The sequence below is a fragment of the Oreochromis niloticus genome, linkage group LG19 (genome assembly GCF_001858045.2).
Source record: "Oreochromis niloticus isolate F11D_XX linkage group LG19, O_niloticus_UMD_NMBU, whole genome shotgun sequence".
NCBI classification, from domain to species: domain Eukaryota; kingdom Metazoa; phylum Chordata; class Actinopteri; order Cichliformes; family Cichlidae; genus Oreochromis; species Oreochromis niloticus.
Window position 1 is genome coordinate 17,948,379 of NC_031983.2, and position 25,922 is coordinate 17,974,300.

Sequence of the window (25,922 nt, forward strand, 5' to 3'; positions counted from 1 at the left end):
GTCAGTTTTCCCTGAGCTCTTCTTGTGAGCCCACCCACACTAGAGACCATGCTTTTCCAAGAGTCTTTATCAGTGTTCAGCTTTAAATCCGTCTACCAGATTAGCCTTAAAATTTCACATTTCCCATACTGTGTGTTGGCAACAATCTTATAAAAGGCAGAGGCAAAGCAAGCATTTCTAAGCATTACATTTTATTTATGATGCAATTTGGTGAATGGGTTCCTTTTATTTTTTTATGGTAACAAGAAACTCCTGTGTATATCTATATCTATCTATCTATACATATAGATATAGATAGATATATATTTATCTCAAATGTGCAATAGATAGTCAAAAAGAAAAGGTGGATTTATAACTAATGTTAATTGTTGTATTTGACATGCAATTTGGTTGTCAAGAAGTTGTGACGAGAGACAAATGATAGTTTTTGAAGGTTTCCCTGGAGATATTTTGTATTTTAAATAATATTTTGGAACCCCTTTTCTACACCTGTCTCGGGACATGTTTAATTTACACAACAAATGCGTGTTTTAGTATTTTGTACAGAGGTTACTTTGAAATTCATGGGTGGGACAGAAATTGTCCTCCAATTGCAGAATGGCCCATTTATGAATGCCAAGTGTCCTCATTTGCTTCATGGGCTCAGTGAATGAATGAACAGTTTTAACAGGCGATACGTGCAATTCTACTATAAGGCCACTAGATGCCGCTGTTATTCCAGCACACTTGACGCTCGCTTCCAATTCTCTGCAGGTTATTGATGGAAGGATAAGGAGTGCCTACATATTTATGCGTTCCTATATATTCTAACATATTATTAAGCTGGAGATAGCATATATGCAACAGGTGCTCGGACTTGGACACAATAAAAAAACCAGCTTTTATCTGGTCATGCTTTTTAGGTTTAGCCTGCATATATCATGGATCTAACTTGAGCCCACCCAGAGACCCGCCTCGTTCATTCAATTGGTCTGCCACGAACCTGTTTGGTGAAATCCGCCGTTTGTCAGTCAACACTACTGTATCCTCCTCCTCGCTTGGCATCATCCTGTTGTGTGCCCACCTAGTTCCAGCGACGAGCGAGCCGAAAGCCTTCTGCTTGAAGTGAATATATTTCTAGCAAAAGCCGCCGGCTCGGCACGCGTTTTCAGATTTGTTTTCGGCCGTTGTCGTAGCCTTTTATTTTATCGTCAAAATGAGCCAAGATGTAATAGGCTGCTGTGTAGTTATAGCTAGCTAGGCAGTCAAATTCCTTCAACCAGCAGCCTGCTGCTTCAATCACTGCGGGTTGACACATTTTAGCCGAGGCGCTGTTTAGTGAGCTAGCGGGCTAGCAGGGCAGCCTCCGTAGCCGTTACGTCTAATTTAGCCAGCGTTAGCTGATGTAGTTACTCGGAAAACAGGCGCAGTGCTGCGGTGTGGATAGTGCAACATAGATTACCACTCTAATATTAGCTTGCTGACAAGGGGTCTTTACTTTTACAGCATAAACGGGCTTATCTAACGTTGGGGAGAGTGCACAGATATCAGCTGTTACGGGTTCGGATGTGGCGACTCTGCGGTCTTAAACCACTTTTAGCGGATTGAGAAGATTAAATTAAAGAAGGTAGAATTGGATCTCCCAGTGACACACAAGGGGTTAATGATATAAACGGGTATTAAGTGGCTAATCTGTGGCAGCTGGAGTCATTTTAATATTAGCTGTATTAAGAGGCGTGCAGGCTGAGAGCATCTCGGGGAGGCCCCACCGTCTGCTGGCTCCCTCCTCCCTGTCCGAATCTCCCGTGATTTGCCGAGATCGCCCGGTTGAAGTCGCAGTTGCTCTCGGCCGGGGGGACAACTTGACAGCGAGGCCCCTTGGCTAGTCTCCCCCCCACCCCCTCCCCCAGTCCTATCCATCCATCCACTCGTCCGGTCCGACACTACTACCACCACCACCACCTCCCTCCTCCTCGCTAGAGACAGAAGCGAGGAAACCGAGGTTCGGGAGAAGCTGAAACCGTGGGCAAGTGTTCGTTAGGTCCCGCCTGAACCGGGCTGCCAAAAACCAGAGGGGATGACTCTGGAGTCCATGATGGCTTGCTGCCTGAGCGAAGAGGCGAAGGAGTCGAAACGAATCAATGCAGAAATTGACAAACAACTCCGCCGAGACAAGCGAGACTCCAGGAGAGAGCTGAAATTACTGCTGCTCGGTATGTAGCATGCTAAATCCCAAACGCCCTTTTTAATAGCCATGTTTGTGTCGTTTATGTGGACAGCCAACCTCCTTGGGCCTTCTTGGCGATGCTAGCAGATATGCTGCTAGTTAAGGTTGCTAGCTGGAAGCCCGGTGTGATTATGAGTAAACGTTATGGCATGATTTTCCGAAATGCGGGGCTTGTTTTTGCAACTTGCGTTGGATTTGGCTATCTGGCGTGTGCAGGTGCGAATTTGCATGGCATGCCTAACCAGCGGATCCGTCTCTTTATTCGTGTGTGTGTGTGTGAGAGTGGCTTTTGCATTGGCGTGCAGACAACAGGCTCATTTGGCATCGAAGTTGCGAAGATGTCACCGTTTGCAGGCGACCACATGTTAAGTTATGACGGTCTGATTCATCTCCCAGCTGCAAAACCGCTACTGTCGTTTGTCAGCAGGCGCTGGTTAACTGTGAAGATGGCCACTTGATTTAATCGGGGGGAGGAGGGGGGCTTTGAGTTGGTTTCAAAAGGTTGCATAACATTTGTACAACTGGAAGACCCTTCAGATCCCTCAGCTAGACCTTGTATGGTGCCCACTCATTCATTGCTACATTTCTGTTATTATTTAGTGAGTAACTAGTGTCACAAATCTACACTTGCAGAGGACAAGGATACTGAGGGGCTGGCCCCCTCATCCTGGAGTCTAGCTGAGTAGGTTAGCTATTTTTATAGCAAGTGTGTGGGCAGGTGGGAGCTGCTGTTGAATAAGTTGCTCTGTACTGCATTGATTCATAGTTCTGTGGACACAAAAGGGAACAGTGGACTGTGCTTTCTCGAATGTACTTGCTTACCTACCATATTATAACAGACTAACTTCTTGTCCATTATGTGACCCACCCCCTTCCCTCCATGGTTACTTGAACTAATGCATGGTGTGAGAGCTTGGGGAGGGGGGTGATAAAAGAATCTCCCTTTTTAGGACAATTGGAATTATCTAGGTTGCATCCTTAGTTTCAAAACGTTTGCTCCCATTTCACGCTCACTAAAAGCAGCCCTGGTTATTTGACATGTGTGTCTCCTTTTTATTTCCCTGGTGAGTACCTCAACTAGGTAAAGTAGGCCATTGATGGGACATAGTTTGCTGTGTGTTGTACATCTTCGTCTTTGCTGCACGCTCTTCTACCTGGCTGCCAAGGTGAGCAGGTGAGAAGGGGCGTTTGCTACTCATGCCTGATCAGCGGTGATGGGCTGGATTAATCGAGCTGATTCCAACGGCAGTCTTTTAAACAAACTTTTATGGGTGCGTCAGTCTGAAGGACTGAAAGCAAGCGCAAACTGAAACCAGTCACGCTGTAAGTGGACTGTCCTGTGCAAGCTAAAGCTGTCAGTGGATGGCTGGATAAGGACGTGTAAGGCAGGATTAGTCCAGGTTTTAATAGGCTTGGTTAAACACATCTGCGGCTCAGACTTTTTAAGGTGTCACTGACTCCTATTATCCCCTGGCATAATTCTCAGCCCACGACACTCCGTGCGATCTCCACCTCTCCACACCTCAGTGGAGGACGGAGACGGTCTCCGTTTTTGAACATTTAACCATTGCATTTCAAAATGGCTGCATTTATTTATTTATTTAATTTTTTTTTTATAAGGCACCTTACAGTCTGCACTCATTTACAAGCTTGTACATACTGATCGCAGGAACCTGCTGTGGCAAAGCCCTGCCCTGACCTTTGGGAACAGTCTGGGGAATTTTTGCCAAGAAACTGCACAGGAGAGGTGGAATGATATTGAGCACCATCTCACATGATTGAGAAGTTTTTTCCCTTCTTGTTTTTTTGTTTTTTTTGTTTTGTTTTTTGTAATTGGCTACCCTGGATTTCAGCACACACGGGATGTGTGCAACATGTCAGTTGATCTTCTACCCCACGGCTCAGTGTGCACAGCTTTAGCTTTAATATATAATGTGCAACTGCGGACTCCTGCAGCATTACACATGAAATTAGTAGATATGCTGTAAAACAAAGTAGCAGACTCTTTACCAGAATAAAATGTGGATGAATTGTGCTTGCGTGCAAGAAAACTCCAGCTTACTGACAATGAAATGCAGCCCGACATAAGAAACGGCAAATACTTGGCAAATTACCGTCCTAAAGCCCAATCTTAAAATTGATTTTTGCCTGCCTAGAAGTCTAAGATGATTCTGTTACCAGTAAGGTCTTCCTTCCGTCCATCCATCAGTCCATTTTCTCCCACTTATCCAATTCAGAATCGCAGTGGGGCTGGAGCGTATCCCAGCTGTCATAGCGTGAGAGGCACCCCAGACAGGTCACCACTCTGTCACAGGGCGAGGGATGAACGATTGCTCACATTCACACCTACAGCTAATTTAGTTGATAATAACTGGCTAATCACCAATTAACCTAGCCCCATGCATGTCTGTGGAGTAACCAGGGAGAACATGCAAAAAGAACTCTACTCAGAAAGTCCCCAGCCTGGAATTGAACTCGGGACCTTCTTGCTGTGAGGCAACTGTGCTAACCACTGCAGCAGCTTCTCATGTTTGTTGTAGATCTGGAACCACAGAATGCAGATTGATAAAGGCTTGTAATTGTTTTAACTCGAGATTGATGTTACTGTAGCTGCATATTGCATTCCCGTAACAGCGTAGATTTTCCTCTCACTAATGAAGGTCCACCCTCCTTCTGTGCCACTCTCGCTTACTGGCAGGATTTGCTACATGGCCAGGGTGTATGTGCCAGAACAGTTATGTGGTTTGGTTACATCTTACACCAGACCCAAGCACAAAGTTTCCACTCTAAGAATACAGGGAGGGTAAATGTTAAATGTTAACATTGTTAAACTGCTAACTCGGAGAATAACCGCTCTGCCAGGGCTGCAGCAGTACCCACAGTGTGGCTGCCTGTTGCTGAGTGCCATATCAGGCCATACTGACAGCTTCCTGCTCCACAGACCAATGGTTTGCCTCTACTTGGTCAAAACAAAGTGAACTAAGAGCTGTGGCTTTTGCTGCATCGGGTAAATGAACTGCTGGAGCAAGCAAACGGTCAGTAAAGTGAGCTGTTAGGTTAAACATTTTAAGGTTTCCTAAAGTGCTTTTCCAGGATTTTTTCCAGAGTTCAAACTCCCAGTAAGGCTGTCAGTTGGCATTTGTGTATGTGCCTGATTAGTGAAAAACATCCTTAAAAATAAATCAAGTCCGTCTGGGGCTAAAGTTAACTCTGACACCAAAAAGTTGTGGACCTCTCTACGGCATGTCATTCCAGGCATTGTTTAAGTCATTTGCCAAGTACTCAGTGATTTCTTTGTTCTTGCCTGTGTCAGCAGTACTTCTTGTTATACCAGGTTAAGGCATCCTTTTTAGATGAGCAGTGTGATTGAACCAGGAAGGGGATCAAGGGTTAGGCTCACATTTATTGCTGACCTTACTTCTCCTGCCAAGGCATCTTATTTTGATCATATATGGCAATAGGGATTCCTAGATGGATGTGTCTGTGTGTGTGTGCGTGCGTGCATGAAGTTTTTCAGGGTTTTTTTTTTTTTTAATGCCAGTGAATGTGAAGTTCTGCAGCTTTTCCTCAAATCCCCTTTATCATGGTCAGATCTAACGCTTTTTAAATATGAAGGTCGACGTGAGACGTGCTCTGCATGTCTGAGAGTTTAGAAAAATCTCTTTACCATATTTAGGCGATTAATGTTCCACAGAGATGTAAGATAAACTAATATGCACGATTAAAAACCCTTAAAATGTGACAATTGGTAATCTGTTCTCTCTGACAGTTCTTCATTTTATCTCATCGCCTGCAAGACTGACGCATCTACTTGCAAGAAAAAAGATTCAGTTCTCGCTAAACATCTTTAAAGCCTCGTACATTCTGTGGGGGGACCCCAAACTGTACTTGACAAAACATTTTCTGTTATTTTCAGTGTTTTTCATCATATTTTCTGTGGATGTGTAAAGAAGACAGATATGAGGATAAAGAGGTCTCCGCCCAGACTTCATTTCATTCATTATTTTTTCTGTCTTGTTTACGTGATGCCTTTTAGAAAAGGTTCACGGCCAGGTCTCAGAAAACTGCCGTGGGATGAGTTGATGAGGCAGTATATGTCAGGCTAGGGCTGCTCGATTATGGCAAAAATGATCATCACGATTATTTTCACTGAAATTGAGATCTCGATTATTTGACGATATTTATTTAACAGTAACAATGTATTGAATAATGGCTTTAAAGATTGTCAAAAAATAATATAAAATAGTGTGCAAATACTGATTACAGTGGAAATGTTTGCAATATAAAAAATAAATGAAAAATGTAAACATCTATGTTTAGTGAACTTCAAAATACTGCACAATATTTGATCCACGTCTGACTCCGCGAACCCATAATGTTTCCACACCACTGAAGTCGTTTTACCTCTCTTTTCAACCAACGGCATTCTTTCTTCAGCAGCCATTATCCTCTCCTCTCCAAATAACTTCTGCTTAGCTTTCCGAGCTTCCCTCGGGTCCTCTTAATTGTTGTGACGCGTGTTCGAAACGCAGAGAGGTGCGCTCGATTTGCCACACGGAGCAGCGCGAGAGTAAAGCACGAGGGAAGTGCTAATAATCGGCGGAGTCATTTTTAATGATCGTTGAAAACCCAGATCATAATCTAGATTAAAATTCGATTAATTGAGCAGCCCTATGTCAGGCTACATATTATGTTTTGTATAATTTAGCACCTTTCTGTCTCCTGCCTGGTTAGGATGCCCAGTTTAAATCTTTTAATGTCATTTATATCACAGAGACGTACGCATGCACAAATTCACCATCATCAAACTTGGATAGTGTCTCCTTTCACCGTTTTCTCAGCCAGCCTTGCACACGTTCCTTGTCTCGCTCTATGACACTGTGTCTTTTACACATTTTGCTCTCTAGCACGCAGATGAAAGTACACACACACACACGAGCGTTCTTAAAAGAGGGTCATGGCAGGTTCTCTAGAGGTTTGAGGCTAGATGGAGGCTGTCCCACATACTGCTTGCTTCCCCCCCCAGTCCCCAGACAGGACGGGTACGTAGCCTGCCTTTCTGTTCTCTGCCAACATCTTCAGTCCTCTCTGTGGTGACAGAGTGGCATGTTCATTCCTGTTTACTCCCACCAGCTGCCGCGTACAGTAAAGCCCACACTTCTCCCTCATCGCACCGTTTCAACTTCTGTCACTTCAATTTTCTGTTTCGAGTTGGATTTGGAAGGCTGCGCCATGCTTACGCTCTGCATAAAGTGGATTTGTTAAATAATTGTAGCAAATAGCCGTGGCATACGTTTACTGCCCATGTGTGGACAGAGCGATGTTCTCTCTCTGTCTGTGATGAGATTCCCTAAAATAAGAACCACGGCTTAAGAAACGATATCAATATCAAGGATTTGGCTGGTTTTAGTTGGAGCAGCTGAGCACACTGTGTGTTGTAGATTTAAAAAAAAAAAAAAAAAAAATACTGCTGCAAAGTGTTGAATCTTTTGTCGAGCAAGTGTTTTGTTTTTTTTTTCTTTTTCCTTCCATTTTTGTTGCTCACCCACTCCCACTCTGCCACTCAACACTCATTGCATACACACTGGTAAACAGACAAGGCCATCCTAAGGTGGTGAGATGAAGACGCGTGAGACTGTGTGTGTATTATGTGCAGCGCTTGCTATAGCATGCATGTTCGATTTACAGCTCCGACACCCACGTACGTGGAGCACTCAGCAGATGCAGAGGCATCGGCTCAAAGCCGTAGAGTTATGCCGAGATTCTGACGGAAAGCAGCACAATGGACACAGAGCAAGCGGCCATATATGTGACAGGGAGAAATGGCCCTCCTTGCTGTGTCCTTTTTCGAAGTCTTTGCAGGGAAAGGGGGTATAAATGGGACATCACAGTGGAGGTAACATCCATGCCTTGAGGTTGACCACAGGATCTGTGTGTGTGTGTGTGTGTGTGTGTGTGTGTGTGTGTGTGTGTGTGTGTGTCCACAGTTGGTTAGGCAGGTGGTGTGTGTGTTGCATAGCTCCAGGCTGCCTTGGCTCAGTCCCTTTCCTTTGTACGCCTGAAAGAGGCCAATTTCCAAGATGAATATGTGAAAGCTTAAGACCCTCGCTACATTTTTGCTTAGCCTTCTCATTTTTTTTTTTTAAATTTTCCCAGGTGCTGACAAAAACTTATAATGCCTACACGATGGCAGTTTTGTCAGTATTTTAACCTTGGCTGTGTTTATGCAGACGGTTTCTCCGTGCTGAGATTTGATTGCCACGTGCTGACTGAAAGGACCGTTCATAAACCCATAAACCAGCGCTGTTCATAGCAGTGGACAGTTATATTTCGGTGTGTGTATTTGCATGCAAATTTACAGCAATGCTGGTGACTTCCTGTTCATCGAAAGCAGCGACTCGTTTTTCTTTGTTTTGCATGGGGAGGTCGGGTTTAGCAGAAATGGGCACGCTTGTGAACAAGGCCCTGTGGCGGCTGCGTTTGAAGCAGGATGGGAGATTTATAAGATGAGCAGACTGTGTAAACAAAGCAATGCCTGTGTGTATGTGTGCACGCGCACACGCTTATAACCTAATAGACAGCGTGGCAGCCGGGGCTCAACCGAAACTGCTGCACCAAGACAGCAGTGTGTCAAGTCTATCAGGGGTTGTGTCACAAGCTGACATCAGTTGCATTATGTAAAGGCTTATGAAAGCTATCCTGGCAATGGAATATACAGGTGTAGTGCTTGCTGCCTTTTTAGTTGATGGGGAGCTGTACTGCTTGCGTACTGTTAGCATTTCAGCACCTCTTTGTAATTTGGGTGTTCAGAGCAAGTTTTTGTTGTGTGCTTATTGTCATCGGGTTACCCTCGAGTGAGACTTTGGTTTTTTGGAACAAAGCTCATCAGTTCTGCGAAGAGAGTAGTGTTGGTGTGTGGGCTGTGTAGTGTACCTTGCACTGTTGCGCTGGGACACAATCTCCACTCTTTCTTTTTCGCTCTCTCTCACAGTACCTAGAAGAGAGCTGTGTGTATGTGTGTATGTGTGTATGTGTGTGTGTGTGTGTGTGTGTGTGTGTGTGTGTGTGTGTGTGTGTGCGCGAGCTATTAAAAGGTGACCTCCTTTTTCTAGGTCATTACCAAAAAAGAATGGATGGATTCTAGTTATGAATATCCAAAATTCTTGACAGAGAGGAATGAGAATGGCGAGGCATATTTCTTGCCTCGGGGAGGTTATGAGGGGAGCGAGGGGTGGGGGCGTATTGGCGGGGAAGAGTTGGTGAGGGCATGGAAATGGCTGTGGCTGGCACTGGTACAATTTTTGGGGAGGAAAAAGCGAGGACAGAGGCTCGTAGTGTGTTGTCTGGGGAAAAGAGGGACATGATAGTTAAGGGAACACAGCGGAGGGAGATCTTGTGATGGGGTCACGAGAAATAAATCAGACATTAGGCTGGAGAGTGATCTTCTTGCTCCTTCGGTGAGCCAGTCTGCAGTCACTGCCACTGCAGCCCTGTTGCAAAGAAAACGCTCTCTGTGTTTGACTTCTTTTGTTAGGCCGACCAGCGTGTAGCCTTCACTGCAGTGCATTGATTCATCCAGGAGAAATGAAGATGGTGCTTTTTTCTTTAAAAAAAACACTGAACTATAAAGCCTGTCTAGTCTGTTATCCTAAATTGGACATTTTGTTGGATGGAGGGGAGTCATTTTCCCCTTATGGATAAAGAGTTCAGCTATAAAAAATATGTTTTTGAGATTAAGCTGTTTCTTCTCCATTGACAGTACATCCCTTTCACTGTCCTAAGGTGTCAGAACCCCCTGACCCTCAGACCATACCCCCTCTCCCGCCCATCCCAAATGTTCTGCTTAACCGAGGCCCTTCTTCTCTGCGGTGAACCAAAATATGAAGAGTACAGAGCGAGCCTGAGGGGCTCGCAGTTATATTTACTGTCTGCTACGAAAGAGAGGAGAGAGAAGGGGCGGATGGGAGGGGTTTAAAAAAGAAGAAGAAGAAAAAAAAAAACACAGGAACGAAAAAAGAGGGAGACAGAGGAGGGGTTGCTATGGTAACGGAAATATGGCTGCTCTTCAAAAACCTTGAATGTAGGTGGTGGTGAGATGAGTGTAGCCTATGTGTGTATTTTTTATTTATTTTTTTTGTATTTTTTCCCACCTCGTCTTTCCCTCTCAGTTCTTCAGATATCATGGATGTGCTGGATCCTGTTTGATATCACTGAGAACTGAAATGCCATCAGCCTGTTTGTTTTTAATATTTATTTATTTTCATGGCCTGAGGGTAACGTTTTTAGGCAGTATGCAGACCTTAGAGGGCTATTGTGAAATGTAGGTTAGGCCTAACAGACCACCAATCGAGTGGGGTTTTATTTCGGTATATACAAAGGTTTAAAGTGCTGTTGTTTTTATTTTCTTTAACTGAATGAGGAGTATGCGACTCTGACGGTGAAATCAGGGATGTATTGGTATCAAAATGTACATTTTATCTTGGGCTGTTATGATGTTTGAAATATTGTAATAGTTTTACTTCCTAATATGGAATCAGGAGGGCAGGAAAGAATCACTGAGTGAGTTTCGCCCTTTGCCAAAAGATGACAGCAGGGGTCGTTGTCAGAGGCAGTTCACTGTTAGATGCTGGATATAGTAGGGCAAGCTGTCTTAATCGTCTTCATTAAATTAGCTCATATTTCCCTCACTCATCCCTCCCCCCCCCCCCTTTTTTTTTTTTTTCCCTAGAAATATTTTTTGAATTGTTTACTTGCCAAACTGTGGAGCAACTTCCTGACACTGGACAAAGAAGCTTTGACATATGTGCACCCCTAACGAGTTTAGTTAATCAGCTTGGAATGTCAGTCAAGAGATTTTATAACAAGTTGACTAAGGACTTGTATGAGCATCCCGTATTAATATAATTTTGAGAAAAACATTGTCTATCCTATTAATTACCTCAAATGTCGCGTAACTAAATAGAAAAACGGACTGCAGCATGTCTGTGTTCATGTTATAGGTTCGGCTCAGGGTCTTGGCAGAAATGAGGGGTCTGATTTTCAATATGAAAATGGAACAGTTCAGTGGCATTGAATAGGACTGGGTAGTGATATAGATTAACACCTCAGTGACAGCAGATGCAATTTTATTCACAATATATTTCCTCTTCTTGTTGTTTTTTACTATTAAAATGTTTGCGGCTTTCTGTGTGTAACACACTGGTAGCTCATTGCTGTGGTGATGACACATGAAGAGAAAACCATAACATCTTGTCAAGTGGATTTGGTTTTTGTGGAGCCTTTTTTTTTTTTTGTATTTTTTTTTTTTTTTTTTCCCCCTGTACTATGGGTCATTTCTTGTCTGCCACGTTTGTATGAATGTAGACAAAGTAGTAGTACTGTGATGAGTAATTTACAAGCTCTCGTACCCAGCAGCGAGCTCTAATGTGTCCTGGGTCTACCCCCGGGCCGTTTCCTGATAGGACCTTACCTCACCTAAGGAAGTGCCCATCAGGCATCCCCTTACCTGGCTCATGTCAATGTGGAGGATTAGCAGCTTTAATCTGTGCTCCTTCCCAACAATCAAGCTCCTCAACAAGTCTCAAAGGGAGAGCAGAGATACTCTTTGGAGGAAGCTGATTTCTGCCACTCGTATCTGCGAGCTGATAGTAATTGGTGAGGGTGGGAACATAGGTTGATCTGTAAATTGGCAACTTCATGTCCGTGCTCAGCTCTCTCTTCACCATAGTAGATCGGCACCACTTACATATCACGGCTGATACTATAGCAATACATCAGTTAGTGTCCCGCTCCACAGTCCTCACTCTTACACACGAGCCTAAGATACTTGAATTCTTCCACTTGGGTAAGAAATTCATTTCGAGTTTAGATTGGGTGGTCCACCCTTTTTCTGGCTGAGAAGCATGGCGTCAGCAGTAGACGTACCAATGTGAACCAGACTCTTAGGACTGATGAACATGGAGCAATTGGTTGCTAACTACAAGCAAGTACCCATACTCCCACAGGACACCTTAAGGGACACAGTTGAATGTTTTCTCAAAGTCCACAGAGACTTATCAACTTCCGCTGCACAAATTTATTGGCGGAGCATTGGCATCGGCTCATTATCCTTACCTGCCATCGGCTATCTTCAAATAAATAGTTGAGCTGTCAGTTTTGGATATCTTATGTTCAGGTATGATTGAATTTGTGTTCAGTCAGAGGTAGAGAATGAAAAGGAAAGCTAAGACTTTTGTTTCCTTGACACATGTGGGACTTTCTCTTATTGTGCTCTTTACCAGTTTGGTGTTGCCATTTTTGGACTATACTAGAGTAGCTTTGCATGATCTAAAGTTCAAACTAATCCCATTTCATCTTTTACTTTGTCTTGATCGAGCCTCGGTCCGTTTACTGTTGCAATTTTGCTTTGATTGGGGACCCTCACGAATAGAAGGTTTGAACTGCAGGTGTTACCCACACTGTAACTATGATCCTGTGTCTTTGTGCTCAGGTACAGGAGAAAGTGGCAAGAGCACCTTCATCAAGCAGATGAGGATCATCCATGGAGCTGGATACTCTGATGAAGATAAAAGAGGCTTCATTCGACTTGTTTACCAAAACATCTTCACCTCCATGCAGTCCATGATCCGCGCCACTGAGAACCTCAAGATCCCCTACAAATATGAAGACAACCGGGTAAGGACTAGAGATGGCACGATACCACTTTTTTATGTCCGATACCGATACCGATATCATAAATTTGGATATCTGCCGATACCGATATGAATCCGATATAGTGTGTTTTTTAATCAATAAAACTGTTTTTTTAATATCTTGCTGCATTTTGTATAAGTTCATACTCAAGTTTAAATAAACAATAACACTAAAGCTATTCTGTTATACCTGTATGTAAAAAAAATACACTGCACCCAAAATATTTTATAGTTCAGCAACACTGATCAATCTAATAAACTTAAACCTGCTCCATCCTCCCTATTCTGGTATTTTAAAGAGTACTTAGCAGAAATATTAAGCAACCTAACTAATAGGGTTGTAAACTCCCAGCAAAAAACAATAGGGAACCACCCCCCCACCCTCCACCTCATGATGCTTAATCGATGTAATCAACTTTAATTTGATGCAGGGTGAAAAAAAATGCACAGAATTAAATTATTTTTCAAGAATAATTAAATAGATTCAACATCTTTCTTCAACAGAATTGCAGACTGCACAGATGGTACCTTCCCAAAGGAAAAAGTACTATAGCTTACTAGGGTATATTAGACTTAACAGTTACTATATACAGAAATGGACTTCTATACATTTTACATCAGATTAAAACTTTGGGTGTAAGATTCAGATAATTATTTATTAAAAGCTAGACATTTTAAATGAGAATAAGAAAGAAAAGTATGTCTTTGTGCCCCCTTTTCCCTGTTCATGCCCTATCGGCCCCCCTGGCTAAACTTTGCTAGATCCGCCCCTGCACAGTTACCAGCCGTCAGCTAAAAGGATCCTGGTGTAGAAAGTAATATTAAATAAAAATTCTAACAGCAGCTTATCAAGTTTAAACGTGCTGCTGTTGTTCAGCCGCTGGTTTCCTCTTTCTGGTGCAAAGTGGGCCAAAAACAAAGAAGAGAGACAGACTCGCGACAGAAAAGCCGATCAGCTGATCGTTAAGCAGTTTCAAGATTGAAGTAGCGGCAGGAAGGTGAGGGAGAGAGAGAGGCAGTCGCTCCATATATCGGTTGTTAAGCTTAACATGGGAACGCTTTACAAACATTCAGAGATGAACTTACACACTTGCTTTACTTCTCTCTGGGATAACTTTGATGAAAGATGAAATGCTGGTTTGGTAGTGAGGCTACAAATACACACAGCCGCTCTATCAGTGAGGCATACTGCTCCGACATGCTACGGTTATGAGCCGAGTTACACCCTGTCGCAAGTTTTGTGAGGTGTTTTTTTTTAATATTTAATGTATCGGATTACATTTTTAATTTCTCACCGATATCCGATCCAGTAATTTACGTCAGTATCGGACCGATACCGATACGTAATATCGGATCGGTCCATCTCTAGTAAGGACTAATGTGGCTTTCTCCTGTTAACTTTTATTATATTAAAAGAGCTTCCATGCCTCTGTGCAATGAGGATTTTGTAAGATTGTCTGGATTCAGTAAGAAATCGACTAGTACAGATTTATTTATATTGCTTTCGTTCATAGGGATGGGTCAGGAATAAAAACTTATTAGTTTGTCAAAAGTGAAACTGAAGCAGTGTAGTACTTTTTTTTTTCTTTTTCATTTTTTTTTTGGATGACATCCTCAGTGCAGATGCCATTTTCTTTCTCAGAGTTAGACCAACTGTGTTTGTTTTAAAATCTTTCTGAGAAAGAACTTCTGGCACGCAAGAAGTGATGCATTTAGTTTGTCTAGCAGAAACATTATCTTTGGAAAAAGTAGAATAGGTGGGTGGTTGGGATCGGATGCTCGGTCTAAACAGACAGTGGAGAAAATCTGCTATTTGCAGAAATATCAAAAGTCTACAGCTGAAAACTGAAATGACTGGATAATTCTCATAGTTTTTAAAAAACATAGATATATATTTCTGTTTGCTGTGTTGTGGCCATGCATGTCAGATCTCTTGTTACTTACCTCACCTTTTGTCTTCCCAGGCTAATGCTATGCTTGTGAAGGAGGTGGACATTGAGAAGATCAATAGTTTTGAGCAACCATACATCACAGCTATTAAAAGCCTGTGGGCTGACCCAGGAATCCAGGAGGCCTACGACCGCCGCAGAGAATACCAGCTCTCTGACTCCACAAAATAGTACGTCTTTTCACCTCGCTTTGGAGACGATGGTCATGGTATCTGTGTAATGTTTCAGAATGTTATTTATGAGCTGTGTGTAATTTTTGTCTGTAATGCTGGTTTGGGAATATTTGTCACTTTTGCCTATTTAACAATTTCATTATATTTTTGGCCTTGTGTAAATTACTATAATTTAAGAAGTGTAGTCAATGACTGATGCATGTTTTTTTTTTTTTAAAAAAAATGAAAAATAAAAGAAATAAAAATCTGTTCCCAAACCTGCATTACAAATGTTCTGTTGGTCTCATCTCATGTGAAAATGAAATGAGATCAACCATGAAACGAGAAATATGATGCGGGTGTGCCTGTGCTTAATTAATGTGAGACTGAGCAGCTGCAATATAAAGTGTCGTTTCACCAAATTCAAGGTCATTGTTTCTCTCTGCGAAGCTAGGTTCAGCCTGACGTAAGTTTAAAAATATATATTTCATGATTTGGGGGGGGGAACTGACACTTTGTGTGTAGCAGGGACACAGTTGTCTTCAGAGGTCAAGATGCTAATTTTCAGAGCAATTAAGGTGTGGTTGGATGTGTGTGGGGTTGGTGTCAGGTTCTGTGTGGGTTTCGGTGTATATGCTGGACAGAGCAGCACATTAGCCTTTTGTCCACTTGAAAAATTGGCTGACAAATGATAAAAATCACCTGTTTATTTAACAATCTCTCATGAAAATGGCCCTATTTGGCTTTTTAATTGATATTAGTGTAATTAGTTGTAAGAGAAAAAAGACTTGTTATTGGAGAGAGACTGATTTCATTGTCCCATCCAACTAAATAAGAATAAACAGATACACTGAAACCACTATGGTGCCCCTTATTTCACCCTGAGCTTGAGCTACATGCAGTCATCAGTGAGAACACACTAAAGTAAGTCTTACAGTAGCTTCCAATTTCTGTGCCCAGATTGGCTAGAAACAGTGCTATTTGTCTTTAGACAAAAGATGCACTGCTAGTAATTGTGGGTTTTGTTTTTTTTTTTTCAAAAAGAACTTGATAACATGTACACCCTTTGTGTCACAATACATGACTCCAGGGTGCAAAGCCAAAGGCTCATTCTTTAGTGCCCCCTGGTTGTGCTTGCTCTGTACTGCAGGTCAAATTTGTGTGCATGCAGATGCGTTTGCAGTTTGACATCAAATGTGTAAGGTTTGTATTTGTCTAAGCATGCATATGACAGAATGAAATGCAAGTAAATCATTGAATGATGTCTTCAGTTCAGTGTTATCCACACTGTTCGTGTATATCTCCAGTTACCTTAGTGATATAGACCGTGTGACTGCGGAGGGTTATGTTCCCACCCAGCAAGATGTACTGAGGGTCCGTGTTCCCACCACGGGTATAATAGAGTACCCGTTTGACCTGGAGAACGTCATCTTCAGGTACCCCCTCAAGGCACCGGGACTGCAGCGTCACCATGACTAGAGGACACAAACCACTGATGACTGTCAGTGTAAAAGAAGTAGCTCAGAATCATTTATTTACAAAAAAAGATTAAAGCTGGGACAAAGGATACTATTATGAGTAGATTGCTTTGTCCTATGAGGCTATCAGTGGTTTGTGTGTAGCATCGTCTTCTAGTTCTGGCCCCAAGGGGAAAAGGAGAACCTAAGGCCAGACATGTTGCACTGAAGCGTGTGGGGAGCAGCAACAAAGTACAGATAAAGAAGGATTAGGCAGAGATGTCAAAGATCCTCCAGGAATTTGTCATGGAATATTAGACAATTGGATGCACATTGAAAGGCAGAAGAATTTAACCTTTAAAGAAACAAAGGGGAATATGTTTCCAGTTGTCCTTGATGTCAGACTTGTCCGATCCTTGTTTATCTGATACAGGTGCTGCTGTTTCCGCTGCTAAAGTCACTGCTGCTGTCACTGACGCCACCTACACTGTCTGCACCACCATATTCCACAAATGTCTTGACCTCAGTGTCCATGGTCAGTTAAAGATAAACGGCTAATGTCAAAGCTCTGGGAATAGTGTTGGTGGAGCAGTGGCACTAACACCTTTTTGTTTCTGTGATGCGGCCTTTTCTGTGAGTCTTCTTCAACAGGACTGATCCACACTTTCCTGGAATGGCTGTGGTGTTGCGGTAATTGCCTGCCACGCTTTATATAACTGTTTTCCTGTCTCTCCCCTCCCTCCCTCTTTTTTTTTTTATATTCCTTTTTCCTGACTGGCTCGTTTGTAGTTATCTTTCGGATCTGGATCGTATTTCAGATCCCAACTATCTTCCCACACAGCAGGATGTACTCAGGGTGCGCATCCCCACTACAGGAATCATAGAGTACCCCTTCGACTTGCAAAGCATCATTTTCAGGTAGAAAGACGGCTGTTTTGGCTGCGTCCATTCATGTTTTGTCGTGACGTCATTAACTCATTTGATGTTTTATTTTTATTTTTTATTTTTCTTCTCCCCCAAGTCCCAAATAAACCATCTATTTTTTCCTCACAATGACTGAAAATAACTCAATACTTTTGATTTATCCATGCGGGTTCTTTGTCTGTATCCCATCCAATACTCTCTTCAATCATTAAAAAGTAGAAGTTATCATCTTTTTACAGTCTCCCATTGTAACATACCTACCTGGCGCTATGAACAACAGTCACACGCACACAAATCACAGTCCCCTAATGAACACAAAGTCCTACATTTTGGTGCCCGGTCTCTGTAAATGGGTCACCTCCTCTATTCCTCTTCCTCTCCTCCTTTCCTCTCCGGCTGGCAGAAGAAACGAGGTCGTCCTCTCCGCGGTGGAGGAATGTTATTTTGGGCAGCAGGTCCTGCAGGGCCTATATTGGCCCTGGGTCTCTGTGGACCACTGTGGACTGGGCCACCACCAGGGGGCACCAGTGAGCTGTGACTTTAAGCTTATTTGTACAACTGCTCTGAAGGCAAGTACCTGTGCATCCAGAGGTGCTTGAAAATACTTGGATATAAAATGGAGAGATGTCATTTATCTGCTGTTTCATCAGGCAAATGTTCTTGATTTCAAAGATTTAGTTCAATCAATTGTCACAAAGAGGCTTAATGAAACTGGGACCTACAGTCCCAGATGAGTGAAGGCTGACCTTGTCAAGGAGAAGCTCAAGAAACCTGAAACCACATGAGGACTCAGAGTATCTGTTAGCATTTAGAGTCAAGATTAAACCCATGCCTATGACTGGCTTCAGACTTTTTTTTTTTCTTTTCTTTTTTTTTTTGGCTTACCTACTGCCAGCACATGTGCTGAAATCAAACTGAAATGCAAATTTATTATTTTTTTTTGTAATTTGCCTTCCATATCTTTGCTTCCAACACGCTCTCGGCTCTGCCTCCCGTCCTCTGCCTGTCCTCTGTCACGTCCCCCTCCCCAGCTCTTGTTTTATCCTTTGTCTTATGTCTCTCTGGTGTCCTTTTTGTCTTTAACTGTGCTTCAAAGCATTTACAACTGTTATGTTTTACTCTATCGCACACACTGGGGAAGGGTGAGAAAGCTTTGTAGTAGTGAAAAATGTGTTATGAGCTTCTATTTTCAACATGACACACAAACAGAAGTACAGACTGATCTGTTATCGGCTAAAACACTTAACTGTTGCTAGGGCCATAAAGAGTTTCAGGTGAATATGCCACAATACGCTACTAGCTATATGAGACTACTGAACACACAGTTAGTATTCAGCTGTACACCCACCTGTGCATATTAGTGCAGTCTATAATACCTGTTACATACTGGGTGGGGTTAGCAATACTGAGGAGGCAACAATTTCTTGGATATAACTGAAATGACTGGTTTAGTAGTTTCTTTGGTTCATGTTTGTAATTTAGGCATTTAGCAAACAGTGAAAGTAACACAACTTCCTAAGTTCCTTCCTGTTTCTAGTGTCTGTCTTAAATGGAAAGCTTACCTGGTGGCGTGCATGACTCGCACACAACAAAAACACATGCACGCTCCACATTTGTGTGTCTGTGTGTGTGGTTTTTTTCCTGTATAGAGAGATCTGTACACTGAGACACTTGAAAGTATTTCAAAGATGTTGAATCCATCAGGGTTCTTGTTTCAGCAACTTTAAAATGAAGTTAATAGGACTATCTTTTTAACAAATGGTCAGGACCCAGAATAATGTTGGGCCTATTTCTGATGTCTCTTAAATGACAGTGAAAATATGCTTCGATGGGTCCCTGGATGAAAGGCTGAATCTTTTATGTAGGTCATATGCAGAAAATGTTTAAGGGAGATGTACTCCAGTGAGATACAGACTTCTTCTGTTACACAAAATGGAATGAAACAAAAGTGTATTTTGTTGAAAAGGCCAGGTTATTAAGTTGTATATTAGTAATTCATAGAATATGCAAGATTTACACTTGTATGATTTCACTAAATACGTCTTGATGGATTCAAAATCTTTGCAGAATCTGTAAGAATAAGCTTCTCAAGCCTTGCTAGAGTGCGAGGACTCTTGAGAGCTTAAACTTTTGTTTAACACTAAGCACTCTTTTTAGTTCTATTAATCACTTACCATAAACTAGGCCACCCAAACTTGCATGCTAATTTATTTCCCCCCCCCCTTCTTTTTTTCACTTTTTATCCTCCTTTGCTTTCATCCTGCCATCAGGATGGTAGATGTAGGGGGCCAGAGGTCAGAGAGGAGGAAGTGGATTCACTGCTTTGAGAATGTCACTTCCATTATGTTTCTTGTGGCGCTGAGTGAGTATGATCAGGTCCTGGTGGAGTCGGACAATGAGGTAAGTGTGACAAACGGCTTGTGTTTGTATTTAGAGTATTTTGGATATTTTAGTCTGAAGATGACTTCAATATTGACGCCAAATTAACATTCTGTTTCTGCTCCACACTATTCTCATCAGAACCGCATGGAAGAGAGTAAGGCTCTGTTCAGGACTATCATTACCTACCCCTGGTTTCAAAACTCCTCAGTCATCCTCTTCCTTAATAAGAAAGACCTGCTAGAGGAGAAGATCACCTACTCGCACTTGGTGGACTACTTTCCCGAGTTTGATGGTGAGATCATCTACGTGTTTGTGTTGAGTGATTAACCCATGCGTTTGGTTCCTGCTAGAAATCAGACTTGTCACAATGTCATCGCTTTCGATTGATATTCAGATGAGGGATTTAAAGATGTGCACTGTGTTGGTTATTCTGTCAAAGACACGGATGATAGCAGTGTCAAAGTGATAAGCATCATATGTGTCAGTGTGATGTTTAGTAAAACTGGGTTTGAGTCTGCTGAGCTAATCCACAAATCAGTTTAAGGAAACTTTTCCTTAGTGTGGACCAAAGTTGTGAAGGTGACTTGATGTACAATGCACACTCGCACATCCTCACCCATCTCTGCATTTTAGGTCCCCAGAGAGATGCACAGGCGGCGCGGGAGTTCATCCTCAAGATGTTTGTGGACTTAAACCCAGACAGCGACAAGATCATCTACTCTCACTTCACTTGTGCCACGGACACTGAGAACATCCGCTTTGTGTTTGCAGCTGTCAAAGACACCATCCTACAGCTCAATCTCAAAGAGTACAACCTGGTGTGAGGGCTCAAATGCGACGCACATCTCCTCCCCCACTGCACAAATGCACACCTCTTTGGGAATGTGCCGTCAGCTCCACATGCATTACACAGCACATCACTCCAGCTCACATACACAAACACACAGACGCAGATGTGCACGCACGCACGCACACAACCCCTCCCCCGACAGAACCTTGGCTTTTTTTTTTTCTTTTTTTTTTCCCCCTCCCAGTACAGTGAATCCACAGATCCTCCCACCTGCAGACGTTGCCCCTCTTCTTTCACCAAAGCCTCTTCCTCCTCCTCTCGGCAGCTTGCTGTGTTAGTCGTCAGTCCTCCCAAAGCTGCTCTGTGGGTGTGGGTGTGGATTTGGCCCCGGCTGCTGGCTCTGGCACACAAACCTTTCACACGAGCTGTACAGTGACTGGAGGGGATTTTGGTGTGCGTGTGAGTGAGTGTGTGTGTGTGTGTGTGTGTGTGTGTGTTTGTGTATTGGGGGCATCATTGATTTGAGAGGATCTGTGTTTCGGTGAATAGCGGCATCATACCCCCTGGCCCTTCGGAGTTTACCCTCAGCGGTGCGAGAGCAGATCCTCCGTCGTCTCCTTTCCCCGCTCCTGCCAGTGTGGAATTAACAGAGTGCCGTATCCCCTGACGCCATCCGAGGACCTGAGAGATACTTCAGAGCGACTCGGTGGGGGATGGGACTGAGGATTCTGTCTCCATCTTGCGTCTATGAATGTACCCACCAGTGTGAGCATCGCAATCACAAAAAATAGAAAAAAATATATTATGAAGTAAATGCATATGTAAACACTTAAAACATGAAGGGGGGAGGGGGTCAGGGAGCAGGAGATGGCTAATCAAAATCTGTTAATTGCTGAGATTTTTAAAAAAAAAAACACTTTTTAATGTATTTAACAAGTATGATTAAATGGAGTGGTTGTAAGAAAATTTTGCAAGACGACAAAAAAAAATCTAAAGAAGCAACCAGAAATTTACTTGACATAGGTATCCTTTTAAGATCTTCTTTTTCTTTTTTATGTTTAAGTTGATCACATGCTTCCCTCCTCCAGATGTTATCTATATGGATTCACAGGAACAATCTTCCAAAATATCGTCAGTGCATCTGGTTCCACTGGTACACACCCAATGCCCCATTATGAAACACTAAGTAGCGGGTGAGAGGACAGCTGCTTTCAATGAGGCTCTGCTCTGATTGGTGGATGCGGAGGGGAGCTGATGTCATCAGTGTTCAGAGCACATCTGCAGCTCGGGCTGCGAGTAGCTTAATTCCACAAAAACAAAAAAAAGCTGCAGTGCCCGCACTCTAAGGCACGAGTAGAATCCATGCGGTAACATCTGATGACGTCACTCAGCCGTCCAATCAGACACACTTCCTATAACGGGAGGTGCTTCTGTTTACTTTCCTTAATTTGTTTTTTGTTTTTTAAACTGTATAGTCACTTTGTTTATAAAAAAAAAAAAAAAAAGATTGCTTAATGTTGAGTGATTTAGAGGAAGGGATGGTTATGAACCCTTCACAGAAAACACACTAAAGTCTGCAAATGTTTGTGTATATCTGTTTGTAAATACATATACACAAAACACTCCTGTACAGAAACGCTCTGTGGTACACCATCTTTGGCCAAAAAAAACAAACGTACAAAAAAAAGTATTAGCATACATATTTTTCTTTTGGTTTTTTTCCTATGAATTTATGGTAGTATTGATACTGTGATTATGGATTTTTGTTCACTTGATTAATAGGACTACACGCAGCTGATTGGTGTTTAGGAAACAAGCGGCAAGGGAGCAAGAAAGGGGGGGGGTTTACTCCCAACCAGCCTCAGAACACCTCACTACTGCATTAGCTCTGTCTCCAGAGTTATTCTAACTAGGGCTGGTTTAAAAAAAAAAAAAAAAAAATCTTCACAGTATGGTGACAAGATGATTTTAAAAGTAATTAAAGATTTTTTTTTTTTATTTATATAATTTATGGACCAGGTTTGAAGGTGTTGATAATTTGACTGTTTTCGATTTTGTTGAGTTTAAAGGCTCCTTTTTGGGTTTTGTTTTTTGTTTTTCCTCTCCTGGCGGAGCCTAACTTGAGTCTGAACTGCTGTAAAAATGAATGTCTGGTATAGTAAGGATCTTATCTCTGCTTTCTCTTTCTTATTGAGACATTTCCAGTTGTACTTGCCATGACATCTCCATTCATGATGAAACTGTTTTTCTTTAGGAGCCCTCACATTTTTTTTTTTTTTTTTAAAGAAATTCATATTTTTCTCTGTTTATAGATGCAGTGCTGTAATGAATACCTAAGAAAATGTACAGTATGAACATAGTTGGATTTTTTTTTTTGTTTTTTTTGGTCTGGCTCTTGAGTAGTGCCAGTGAAGTATGGATATACTTCCTTTTTTTTTCCTTCCAGTGTCTTTGACCTTTTCTACAGGTGACTTACCCTTCATCCTCATTAAGGGCTATCACAGTGCATAAGGCATCAGACAGTGGGGAGTGGAGTACAGGACCACAGTGAACCAAGTCATCCAATACTAATATGTTTATAAATGGAGATTACTTGCAGTATGTGCTTTAAGAAGTATAGGCAGGGTGTTTGTGTGCGTAGAGAGTTTACCACCACTAAGCAGTTTTCTTAATGCATTTAAGTATTGGGCCCTACGGCCAACCTGATCTTCACTACGTTTTGTTTGCATTGGTATCACAGAGTTACCTGTGATGCCCTGTGCAGTATAGAAACACTTATCAGTAAAGACACTACTACCAGGACAAGTATTGTGTGTTTTCCAGAGTATTTGAGCTATTGAGCTATAGATGATAGCCAGGAAATTCTTTTTTTCTTTCTTTTTTGTGTGCATATTTTCACCTGTCCACATTTGGATGTTGATTTTCTAGGCAGCCATTACTTTCAGCTGAAGCCAGTAGAGGGGTCTGATTTGCTCCGAATTCAGCCTTTCTTTGCGTAGAAGTTGTTGCTGTGTGATAGCTACCTCTTAAATCATGGACTTGAGCACATAAACTTGGGCAACTTTTCTGCATTGTCAGACTTGGCTGCGTTATCACGTAATTACATAGACAACACTAAATATTCCCTGAGAAGTGGGATGAAATCCTCATCCACTATCCAAGAGCAGAGGTCTGTGGAAATTTACAGTTTCTCTGTTACTTGTTTTTTCTTTTTTTTTTTTCTTTTAAATGAGCGGAAACCAAAGGCTACACAAGTCAGTAGTTCAACTTAAAATGTAGGTATGCTTCAAAAGTGCTAAGTGGTGAAATAAAGTCTGAACATTAATATATATACATATATATTTAAAGGAAAAAAAACACCAGTGCGGTTCTTAATGGCCATTTCTGTCTGCTGAAAATGACCCTGCTTTTGTGTTGACAGCCAACTACTTGGACTGCTGTCTTAAGGAGGAAATGAAGTGGGATGACTAAATCGGTAGAAATCCCCAAGTATTTATCAGTAGTTGTGTTATTATTTACTGTGTGTGGAGTGCAGCTCACTTTATTGGTGATGAACCATTTCAAACTTGACTCTTCAACTCTGGCACATGGCGAAGGGCCGCGTGGCTGTCGGTGTGGGCTTGTTAGCAGGCCAGCGTTGCACAGCATGTTATTTTTGTGACACATTTTTGTCTCAACATATGAGCGGGAAAGGGGGAAGGCAGTTGTTATGATAATTAATTATCCTGTCTTTAGCATTAACTTGTTAAAACAAAAAAGACTGGGTTGTGTTTTCACTACAACACTTATTTATTGCCTTTCATTGCCTTGACTAACAAGAGATGGTAAAGATGGCCCTGTGTGGTTTTCCTTTCGCCACATTTGGGCGATCAGGGTTGTGTGGCGCCCCCCTTCCCGTGGGCTCGTTGTTGGACTAAGGGGCATCAAACGTATCTTTTGGACATCAGTGTGAAGTTGGTGCATACTCAAATGTTTCCCCCTCCCTTTTTTTTTTTTTTTTTTTTTTTTTTTTTTTTTCTTTTTTGGTGATTTGTTTTTTTTTCTTCCTCTTTCTCTGTATGATAAGACATTACCAGAACACTATTATTTTAGGACCACTTGATTTAATTTCCCTCACTCCATTGAAACCTGAAGGTCAATTGTGTAGTGGTGTGTATAAAATGCTGTTTTTTCTTTCTTTCTTTCGCTCTTTATTTTGTATGTAAACCAAATGTAAATTATGTATTATACTGAGTGTGCCAACCCCACTCTCTCTAGAGCCAGGCTCTCTCTCCAAGTGCCAACGCTGTGGTCATTTATCAAAAGGACCACCACCCGAGATGGTCCCCCTTTTTAAATAAAACACACCAGAGACTAAAAGGATCCACGATTAAGTACACATGAAGACTTTATTCTGTATTTAAGATCGAAGATTTAGGAGATAATCTGCTGTTTTCTAAGAAACTGTAATTATAATTGCATGTGCTGTTTATTTTGTGTTGGAAGTGAGGGCTTGGATGTTTTCACTGAAGCAGAGCCCTTTACGTAGGGGTTTCAATCAGTTGGTTATTATCAATTTATTGATTTACATAACTCTTGCCATATTTTTTTTTTTTTTTTTTTTTTAAATGTGTTTCATGTATTTGTTTCAACCACTGTTGCCTGATCCTCATTCAAACATGAACATGACTTATGATCATTGCCGCCTTCTAAGAGAGAAACATAATGACAAGGTATCTGTTTTAAATTGAAATAAATTTGTTCCTATACTTGCTGATGATGTGTTGCGTGGATTTTATATCTTCAGTTGAATAAAAATCTAATTCTGATTGGTGATGTCAAGTTGATGATTAAAGCCGAGGTAGTCAGTATTTATTTGAGATCTGATAGAGCATGACCTGGGTTCGTTTTTCTTCCTTACTTAATTTTTGGGGGCATATTAGGCTTTGTTAGACAAGGCTATGTAGGTTAAATGGGATTGTGAGAGGGTGAGTGGCACAAACTTGAACCCAGACTATTGCCCAGGATTATAGGTACATGGGTTTCCTGCCTGGGGTCTTTGACCAGTCACAGGTTTTTAGGGACTCTGCATCCCTAGAAGACGATGATAAAGAAGATAGATGTTCAGCCTGATTCAACTGAAGACTTTTCCCTGTAGGAAAACCATCCCAATGTTAAGATGTAGGGTTTAGAAGAGAAAACACATGTCATACTTGGAAAAGCCTTTAAGCAATGTGTTTTTACCACAACTACTAGTCCTAGACAGGTCAGCTGATTGATATTTTCCTCATGATGTGCAAGTGTGTTACCGTGGCAGCAAAGTGGCTTTGTCACATGTAACTAATAATGTAACATTCTAACAGTGACCGCTGAGTTAAATCATTCAGCCTGA

General features: G+C 42.0%; 1 protein-coding gene across 3 annotated transcripts; it reads left to right on the forward strand.

The window, feature by feature from the left end:
• The first annotated feature begins 56 nt into the window (after positions 1-56).
• On the forward strand, positions 57-25,307 carry gna11b (guanine nucleotide binding protein (G protein), alpha 11b (Gq class)). Of its 3 annotated transcripts, XM_005477235.4 has the most exons (8): positions 57-2,192; positions 12,696-12,880; positions 14,862-15,016; positions 16,306-16,434; positions 17,245-17,373; positions 19,650-19,779; positions 19,900-20,053; positions 20,395-25,307. In XM_005477235.4, the coding sequence occupies exons 1-8, from the start codon at positions 2,057-2,059 to the stop codon at positions 20,583-20,585; spliced, it is 1,209 nt and encodes a 402-aa protein (XP_005477292.1). In that variant the 5' UTR covers positions 57-2,056; the 3' UTR covers positions 20,586-25,307. The 3 variants fall into 3 exon arrangements, with proteins under 3 accessions (XP_005477292.1, XP_003442958.1, XP_003442957.1); XM_003442910.4 differs by lacking the exon at positions 17,245-17,373 and having other exon boundaries at positions 2,057-2,192; positions 20,395-20,585; XM_003442909.4 differs by lacking the exon at positions 16,306-16,434 and having other exon boundaries at positions 2,057-2,192; positions 20,395-20,585.
• Positions 25,308-25,922: the final 615 nt, after the last annotated feature.